Source organism: Pinus tabuliformis, chromosome 4_1, assembly GCF_031772625.1.
Source record: "Pinus tabuliformis cultivar Carrire ecotype Pingquan chromosome 4_1, CPIR1, whole genome shotgun sequence".
NCBI classification, from domain to species: domain Eukaryota; kingdom Viridiplantae; phylum Streptophyta; class Pinopsida; order Pinales; family Pinaceae; genus Pinus; species Pinus tabuliformis.
In genome coordinates this window covers 971478962-971489319 of record NC_142303.1, presented here as the reverse complement: position 1 = coordinate 971489319, position 10358 = coordinate 971478962, and the positions used below count along the sequence as shown (strand labels likewise).

Below are 10358 nucleotides of genomic sequence, written 5' to 3'. Positions count from 1 at the left end.
TCTTTATTTTATTAATTTAAATAAAATATTTTTTATGCTCGAAAGGGTAAATCTTTATTTTGTACACACAAGAATAAAAATTACACGAAATAAAAATTATTTTAATTTTAATTTAAAATAGATGAATTGCCTCGCCTGAAAACCTACTTTTCTGTTTACTATTTGCAATAAGTAGTTGAAAGTTGGATTTTACCCGACAAAGGATTGACTTGGTTCTAACAAACATTTTCCTTCATTTGAAACTGAGGCTTTGCTAATGGTGACCCCCAGTGTTATAAGAAGAAAATTGCCTTGAGTAGCTTGTGGTACAGAAAGCTCTGTAATAAGAGAACTGTCTGCGGTAGCTTGTGATATAGAAGCTCTGTAAGAAGAGAACTATCTCGGTAGCTTGTAATACAGAAGCTCTGTAAGAAGAGAACTGTCCTAGATAGCTTGTGATACAGAAGCTTTGTAAGTCTCTCGGGTAGGTTGTGATACATAATTTCTGTAAGTCTATAGCTGGAAACAGCATATCGGAAATCATTTGCAAGACATGGGTGATGTTGACAGGTTAGGTGGTGGAGAAGCTTTGAATGGTGCTCCAAGGATCAGTGTAAGGGCAAGGGCTGTTCGAGGTCAAGCTACGGATCCTCACAGTGTAGCTGAACGGGTGAAAAAATATTCTGAAACTCCTCTGTTTCAAATCTTTTAGTCTCAAGACGGTTTCCAATTATCTGGCAGGAACGGAGAGAGAGAATTGGACAAAACTTAAAAGCATTGCAGGAGCATTAAAAGAGGCATTCCTAAATGAGGTATTAATTTAGTGATTGTTTTTTCAAGTATTCCTGTTTTATATGAGTAATAGAATAGCACATCCCTGATGGTAAGAGCATACCTTCATTTATCCGTGATTGTCATACCCTGCCATGATTGAATCCAAGGTACTGTGTTGTTTTAAGTTCTTTTGATTTTGTTCTTTATATTACATTGATGGAACGATTGCTAAATTTGCTGTTACATATGCAGACGGACAGAGCATCGATGCTGGATGAAATAATTGAGTATGTCAAACTTCTGCAGATGCAAATAAAGGTTGTTCTCCAATCTCTTGCAAGATTGAATTTCTGCAGCCTATTATAAGGTCAGTGCTTGTTCTCAAAGCTCAGCTGTTCTGCAGTTTTTGAGCGCGAGTAATCTTGGCAGTGTTGGTTCAGTTGGGCGTCTAACTCCGAATGTTGCCGCTGAGGTACTAGTAATATAAATTACTGGAACAGCCACGTGTTGTTTTACTTTGTTGGCTGATGCTATCTTTTTTCGGTTTGCAAGGCATCAGCGGCTCTGGTTCAACCTGGTGGCCAACAATATTGTGAAGTTCATGGCGACGGATATGAATGGAGCTGCTGAGTACTTGGAAAGTAAAGGGCTCTGTTGGATTCCAGTTGCACAGGTAACCACCATATCTAATGAAGGTCGAAACCCAGTGCTCGGATCAACTACGGCTGCAGATCTGTCAACTAGGGCTGCAGATCTAGTGACAGACAAAACACAGAAACTACAACTAGCTGTTCAGATGTTCTTGGAATGGGAGCTGTTGGATCTGGCAGCGATTTCCGTTCAATGGGAAACAAAGTAATAAAGAAAGGAAAAGAATTAGTTCCCACCGATAAGTCAGATGAACCAGATTCTCTGTTGGGGACACTTAGTTCCCACCGATAAGTCAGATGAACCAGATTCTCAGATGAAGAATTAGTTCCCACCGATAAGTCAGATGGAGCAGATTCGGTGATAATATCGTGCTTGTCCAAAATTATGGAAAAGGAATAGGGGAAGGTATCCTAAGGCCAATAAAACAATTTTACTAAATGTGGAATTAATGGCTATTTTCATTCCCTTACGTTTTGTTTCCATTTTAACAGGTCCCCTTCCATAAATGGAATGTATCCCGGCAGTCAGATATGAAATTGCCCCTAATGGTTTTTTTCAATAACCCCCTAATTAGAGAATCCTACAAACAACCCCTAATAGAGAATCCTACAACTGAATTAATCTTGAGTGAACAACAAACGGTTTTTTTCAATAACCTGCTAATAGAGAATCTTTGGACGTCTGGAGTGTACGTGCTTGCCTACAACTGAATGAATCTTGAGTGAACAACAGAAGACTACAACTGAATCAATCTTGAATCAATCTTGAGTGAACAACAGAAGTAACTGAATGCAAAAAAATTATAATTAATGTTTGACGATGCAAAATAGTGTTTAAAGACATATTTACTAATACAGTGTTTACAGTGAAACTTATACTTAAAATGACATTTTCCAAGATATTTTTCTGGTTAATTTTAATCAAAATTGGGCAAAGATATTTTTCTTAGGGTGTGAAATTAATTTATGCATTAAAAATGCAAAAAACCACATTCTTGTTTAAAATTTAAATTGAGATGAAGATTTAAAAATGACATAGTCGATCTTATACCTGAAATGACATTTTAGAAGACATTTTTCTCATTAATTTTAATCAAAATCTGGCAAAGATTTATTTTTTATGGTTTTATGGTGTCAGATTAATTGATGCATTAAAAATACAAAGAAAACACATTGAAATTGAAATTGTATCTGGGTGAAAAATGTTATTTTGTAAGTTAAATTATGTCTTTAAAATTAATATTACATAATAAAACTCAAAATTAGAGTTAAATTTGAGAATAATGAATTAAGAATTATGATCAAATAATAATTATAAAAAGTCATATTTTTGGTTTAAAAAAAAAACAAATGATCAATAGTTCTATGAATTAATCAATCAATCTTTGGATCTTTTTAATGATCTAGTGTGTATTCATGTCGCCATTATGAAGATCACAATAATGAATATTGTACACGTAAAACAATGATGATTGATTTACAATCCTGATTGGTAAACCATGGGGGAGATAAGAAGTAAAGAAGGTGACATTAATTAATAATAATAGTAATGTGAAATTATAATTTAGTTAATTTTTATTTTTTATTTATGTAAGTGTGAAGGTGTATGTATATGGTAATAATAGAAGAGGAAATTAAGAACATTTTGTTATAAAAGAAAACTAAAAATAGTAAAATTGAATAAATGATCAGTCATACACATGAATGTAATTGTGATAAAAATAGATAAAATAAATCTAATTAATAAAAGAGGAAATTAAAAACACTTTCTTAAACTAAAAATAGTAAAATTGAATCAATGATGAGTCATACACATGAACATAGCAAAAGAAATAGTAAAATTGAATGAATGATAAGTTATACACATGAACATAACAAGAGAAATAATAAGAGTTTGGAACTAAAAATAAATTCAGAACCATGAGATCTATTTATAAAAGAATAAAAAATGAGATATTAAAAGTTAACACAAAAGGTAAAAGATTGTATATTACCTAAGATAGGAATCATACACATGAACACAACAAAAGAAATAGTCAAGTGAAAATCTAAATGTATGATAAAAATAGATAAAATAAACCTAATTAATAAAAGAGGAAATTAAAAACACTTTCTTAAACTAAAAATAGTAAAATTGAATCAATGATGAGTCATACACTTGAACATAACAAAACAAATAGTAAAATTGAATCAATGATAAGTTATACACATGAACATAACAAGAGCAATAATAAGAATTTGGAACTAAAAATAAATTTAGAACCATGAGATCTATTTATAAAAGAATAAAAAAATGTGATATTAAAAGAAAACATAAAAGGTAAAGGATTGTATATTACCTAAGATAGGAATCATTTAATTGGTATTAAAGTTTAAATTTTAGGAAAAAATGAAATATAAAAATCACATTATGTTAAAAATTTTGATCTATATATAATTAATAAAATAAACTTATAGAAGATAAAAATATGTTATAAAAGTCGCACAATTTCAAAAATATTTAAATATAACTAACTAAAACTAAAAAATTAAATATAATATAAATCTATTTTAAAAAATAAATAAACATGGTATGATCTTAAAAAAAAATGTATGAGTTGAAAGAAAATAGATAAACTAACTAATTTATAACTTTCTTTTAAATTATAAATTTACTATTAATTAAAAACTAATTAATTACCCCCGGATGCGGGTGTTTGAGGTGGCATTAACTCTGAAGGGACAGGGGTGGGGCGAGGTAGATCGAAACCTACCCACCCAGTACAGAGAGTTTAATATAGGTAAGGTGGAAAGATCTTGGCATGCGCGCAGTGAAAGATTAAACGGCTTCGAGTCTAGCTGCTCTGGTTCATACTTCATGTCCGCAGTGATGGTTCCTCCCTCTGCATGCTCCGACTTGCATCAGAGGTAGCGTTCTTCAATGCTATAGTAATGGATGGAGCATCTCGATGCATGCCAGATAAGGTTAAGGCGAGGCAATGTCTCGGGTATGCGATGAAGAAACTTATGTTGTTTGACTTGGTTCATTCCCTCGCCTCTGGCCTCATTCCGGATTTTAGGTTGTTTGAGGTAAGCTTTGTTATTCCAAAGGACTCTCGGCACTTGCGAGGGAAAGCTCCTGTGGTGCTTGGCTCGGCCCTTCTGGCGTAATGGTTCTTATTGTCCCTCTCGTTCCTCTCCTGGCTTTCGAGCTGTTGTTTCATTGTCTTTGACTCGTCGTTTCATTATCTGGTCCCAGGCCTTGTCTCTGGTTTCAAGTTGTGGGTTTTGACCCATTGTTTAGTAGCCTTTGTCTCGTTGATTCGTTATCTTGTCCCAGGCATCGTCTATGGTTTCGGGTGATGGGTGGTCGGCCCTGTCATTTCAAAGGCCTCTCGAACTCTGCTTGGAAAGGTTTGTTCAGTGCTCAGTTCGATTTTTCGGTGAAGGGGATCTTCAAGCTCCCTTCCTGGTCTTGGTGTCTCTGCTGCTCTGTTTACCTAGCTGTTTCTCTGCCTTACCGGCATCCCACTGCTGCTCCCTATCAGATGCCTCGTCTTTGGCAAAGAATGGGGTGCCGAAGAGGCCAGCCCTGGCATGCGCCTACCAGCTCTTCCTCTGATTCACCTTCCCTCTCGAGTGAGTTGTTTGCAGGCTGCTATCTCAGCACCTACAATGGGAGAGGGCGGCTCCGTTCATCCAGATATCACCCTTAGCTTCCTTCCTCGTCTGGCTCTGCAATTTTCTCTTTTCACAGCTCTCTGAATCACCCTAGAATAACGGCTCATATCTCAGTGGTCCTCCATGAGTCGGAACATATTGAGGACTCAGGATCTCATCCGGAAGGTTCTGGGGCAGTCTCTACTCCTTCTTCTTCCCTCCAATTTGGAATTGGAATTGCGCCTTGGCAGGATTTGAATGTTCAGGTTTGCAGTGCTCACGATGCGGTGATGGTGCTGGTTGACCTTGGTCCATCCGATCAGAACGTGGCTCAAGCAAGGGATGTGCCAGAGTATGGTTTGTGCAGAGCCTCCATATGACTAGTGCACTTTCCCCGGCTTTGTCTTCATGTTATGTGACCTTCATCACTGGGCAATTTTGTAATGCAAATAGTTTTGTGGTTTTCCTGTGCCTTTTGTATTTTTTTTTAATTATGCAGCATCAAGAGAATATCAACCTAGTCCCCTGTGTGGGTCTTGAAATCCGTCTCAACTATGTACTCACTACCTATAGTCAGTCCTCTCACCTGCTTTTCTTGACAGTTCTGCCTCTCTTCAGAGCAGAGTCTTGACTCTGGTCTCGATGTAATTGCACCTCCCTACTTTGTTACTAGAATTAAACTTACTTAGAAAAAAAAAACTAATTAATTACATAACCCTATACGCAAGTTTAATTAATGGTCACCCATAACCCTATATAGTTAAGTGGTACACAAATAAATTAACTAAATTACAATTATCTTTTAATTATAATTTTACTATTAATTAAAAAATAATTAATTCCATAACCCTATATTCTAGTTTAATTAATGGTCACCCACAACCCTACATGGTTAAGTTGGTTTCTGTTTGTGGATCAAATCATTCTTCAACAAAACTAAGAGTTAATGTCATATGGAAAACTTGAAATATTGTTTAATTAATGGATACTCACAACCCTAAAGCCAAGAATAGTTCAACTCGCTTGTCGAGCGAGGGTTCAATAAAACAAGGGATAAATCTGTGGAAGATATGACAAATTCTTGTGACCTGCAACATATTTTTTCATTCGAACTCGTGGACTCTTTTAACTTCATCAAAGAGACATATGGCTTCAAAGACATTCCAATCTTTCTTCAAAGTGAAACTTTTAACCAATTTTTTTTAAGCCTTAAAAATGACAAATAGAGTAGGCCTTTTGTCACCACCATGGAAATTCATGATGGTGATAATTTTGGAGGAAGAGTTTGGCATTAATACTATTAACATGAATATAAAGTTAAAGCCATTTCCATGCCATCACTCATCTTTTCACTGTTACAGAATATAAAGAATTTATAGATAATGTGATAACTATATCGTAAAGCTTTGAATATGGATCAATATTAAAATGTCAAATCAATTTTGTTAAGGAAAAACATATTTCCTTCCCTTTATCTTTATGTGTACAAAATAAGTTGAAAGAATAGTTAAGTTGAAATGGATGGCCTGTTAATTATAAGAGAACATAACTAATCAATAGCGGGAGAGAAATCGATGATTATTTTTTAATTCTCAAGGTGCTAATATATTAAGAAAAGAAAAGTATTCCAATAGATTTGGTGAAAGTCACCAAAATTTATCCAAACGCAGCGTGATAGATAAAAATTGAAAACAGAAAGAAAAAATGAGATATGTAATGAAGAAATTTGAATTCACTATGGTGCAAATGCTGCAAACAAAATTCAAGCAGACAGCTCTGGATTGCAATAATACATGAGCATATAAACACTTTTAAAATGAGTCAGAGTAACCAGAAATGCTCAAACTTCGTGAGATGAAATCAATAATAGCTCTGGATTGCAATAATACATGAGCATATAAACACTTTTAAAATGAGTCAGAGTAACCAGAAATCCTCAAACTTCGTGAGATGAAATCAATAATAATAGTAGGATCACTCGATCCAAAAAAATCGTCTGCAACCCACCAGCCACCAGCTGTGCTGCTGAGACACAAAATTTAAAATAATTACCAATCACCGCAACAAAAAGCTCGAAATTCTTCAGCGCATCGAGGTAACACAGAAAGGACAAGACCCCAACAACCGATCCCTCAAAGCCATCCGACAAGAGCTCGAAATTCTTCGGTGCCCATGTAAACCTAGATAGCCCAAGACCCCAACACGAGAGCCGTTGATCCCTCACATCGATCCCACAAGCATGAAATTTCATTCTAAAAACAAGTACAACCATTGTTGTTGAGATTTGTTTCCATAATTTGAGAGTTTATCGAGGATGCCACGTGAACACTCATTGTGGATATATGTTGGTTCTATCACATATAGCTGCCCGGTGAACACGAGTTCTTATGGATATATTTTGGTTCTATCACATATATCTAATTCTAACTATCACATAAGTAATTGTACTAGTTTTGAATCTAATGGTAGAGCTTATTTTGATCATCTAACACTTAAATCAAAGGCCCACAAAATTATAAGTAGCATGGAAGGCGAGCTCATTTCAGAGGGAAATGACTTACGACGTAATTATTTTTATTTTCATAACAAATATATAAAGTATATCCTTTTTAAAATATTTTTTTATCATTGAGAGGGTCAATCTTTATTTTATAAATTGAAATAAATTCTTTTTTTCTTGTGGTTGACAGGGTCAATATTTATTTTGTAAAGATAAAAATAATAATTATTTAAATTTTAATTTAAAATGGACAAAGTGTTTTGTGTGAAAACCTACTTTTATGTTGACTATTTTCAATAAGTAGTTGAATATTCTCAACAAAAAGTTGGCTTTTATGAGAAAAGAGATTAAGTTTGTCCTCACAAACATTTTCCTTCATTTCAAATTGAGGTTTTGTTACTGGTGACAAGGGAGTGCTATAAGAAGAGAACTGTCTTGGGTAGCTTGTGATATAGAAGCTTTGTAAGAAGAGAACTGTCTTGGGTAGCTTGTGATATAGAAGCTTTGTAAGAAGAGAACTGTCTTGGGTAGCTTTTGATACAAAATCTCTGTGAGAAGATAATTGTCTTGGGTAGATTGTGATACAGAAGCTCTGTAAGTCTATCGATTGAAACAGGATATCGGAAATCATTCGCAAGACATGGGTGATGTTGACAGATCAACTAGTAAAGAAGCTTTGAATGGTACTCCAAGGATTCATGTAAGCACTGGTAAAAGTTAAGCTATGGATCCTCATAGTGTAGCTGAATGGGTGAGAAAATATTCTATTTTTCGTTGTGAAACTAATTTTTTGTTTCAAATCTTTTAGTACTCCGAAGATGGTTTTGACCTTTTTCCTGATTATCAATCAGGAACATAGAGAGAGAATTGAACAAAACTTGAAAGTGTTGCAGGAGCTTGTTCCAAATGCTAATAAGGTACAGTAAAAGAGGCATTACTAAATGGGGTATAGCAAAAGAGGCATTCATAAATGAGGCATTTATATAATGTTTGGGTATGGAGGTTGGAGGGTCTAGCAGGGTCATAGCTACTGACTCTATTTTCTTAATAAGAAATTTGATATGTGGTTTCGGCTTCGAGTGGAGGTGGTGTTATAGACATTTTTTGGCACTACAACCCCAAGCATGAAATTTCCATAAACCAAGGGCTCCTATGTCCCTAAACGTGTTGTTCTAACCCATAAAGGAACAAGGTCAACAAATTACAGCTTCTCCCAGAAGTTCCCCATGAAAAACTGCTTAGAATTGGTCAAAACAGGATAATTTCAGTTGCTCCACTGGCTAAGTGCGTTGCATCTCACCTAAATACACTGTGTGGGTGCGTTGCATTTCAAAAGTCCCTTCTATGGGGTGCGATGGGTGAGAAATGAAAAATGGCAGTGTCATTCCACGAGGTGGAGAGGTAATGGAAGCCTCCAGAATCTTCTCTTGCGACACTCGCCTCACTGAATTCGACCAAGGATGAGTAAGAGATCATCAATATCCAAGTGGAAGCAAGAACTATCAGAGGGAAGACACTAATCAAATCATAAGCCGACTCATCTCCATTACAGATATCTATATATGGATCCCTCATCCCAGAGATCCAGAGGATGAAATTTTGCATATTGTTAGGAATTGTTGTTGGTCTCTTGAGACAAATATCAGATTGTTGGGTGATATAAGCTTTGTATGAGGTGAAGAGGGACTTCCTTGCTGAGAGGTTGATGCCGGGTCAGAACAACTGCTTGTAACTCCTCTTAGCTCTTTCTTGTTTATCAATAAAAGCTATTCAAGTTGTCCTCCATGCTCTTGTGTCATTGATGTTTGCTACATTTGTATAGTCAATTTGCATCTGATCTTAGATTATTTATGATTATAGATCCATGTCTTTGTATAGTGCTATGCTACTGTGATCTTACAGGTACTTTGTGAAGCTGGGCGTGTAAGGGAGCAAGCAGCTAAAGACTATCAAAGAAGAGAGGAACCAAATCAGGAGATTAACGCAACACAGAGGTTGGTCTTTCTATTCCTCTCTATCTATAATTCATAAAGGAAAATTGAAAGTAGCTTTTCTCTGTTTGTTTCTAAGGCAGTTGTCACACCTTAGTGGAATAAAGCAGTTTTATATAAACACTTTTCCCTGTAACAAAATGGGGACTCCACTGGGGAAGAATTAGTTTGTTTGTTTATCATTCTTTGTTGTCTGTTTCATAAACTTACAGGTAGTATTTGAACTGCATTTGCCATAACAAATGGAAAGTAGATAAATGCTACTTCAATCCATCTAATGGATCTATTTATGATTTAAACAACTGATTCACAAGCTATCTGATTGCCCTTCTGATAGCTCTTACATCCTCCTTAGATCTACCCCTGATTGTTGCATTATTGATTGCTTTTTGCTCGGCCAAAACCCAAGAACTAAACTGCAAACTGTGACCCGGAACCCAAACACAATCTCGTTTTTGGCCCAGCACAGGTACTGTTCAGAGAATCTGAACTTTAGCACACTTCTTGAGTGGACAAGCTGCGCTGCATTTCAAATTCTCTGTGTTACAAGTGCGCTAGTCAGACTAGGCTCTATGTAGTTTTGGTTTCTGTGATTCATTCTTTCGAGTTCTATTCCTGAATTTCATTGTCTGTGATCAGTATATGTCTATTTGAAACCCCTTTTCCTTGCTGTTATTTCGCCTCCTTTGTACAAAAGAATTGTAGATTTTTTTGTGTGTTTGTTGAGTCATTTTCAGTTCTCCTTTACAAGAGTAGCATAATTGTACTATCGTCCTTTGATTTGAAACTGACGCAAGTGTCGATTTAAATCATAGGAAAGAGTTT

General features: G+C 35.5%; 1 protein-coding gene across 1 annotated transcript; it reads left to right on the top strand.

Annotated features, from left to right (window-relative positions):
- Nucleotides 1-532: 532 nt before the first annotated feature.
- Nucleotides 533-1612, top strand: LOC149179375 (transcription factor LRL1-like). Its single transcript, XM_089422444.1, has 5 exons — nt 533-614; nt 721-791; nt 1006-1071; nt 1157-1225; nt 1313-1612. Exons 1-5 carry the CDS (start codon nt 533-535, stop codon nt 1610-1612), a joined length of 588 nt encoding a protein of 195 aa, XP_089278570.1.
- Nucleotides 1613-10358: the final 8746 nt, after the last annotated feature.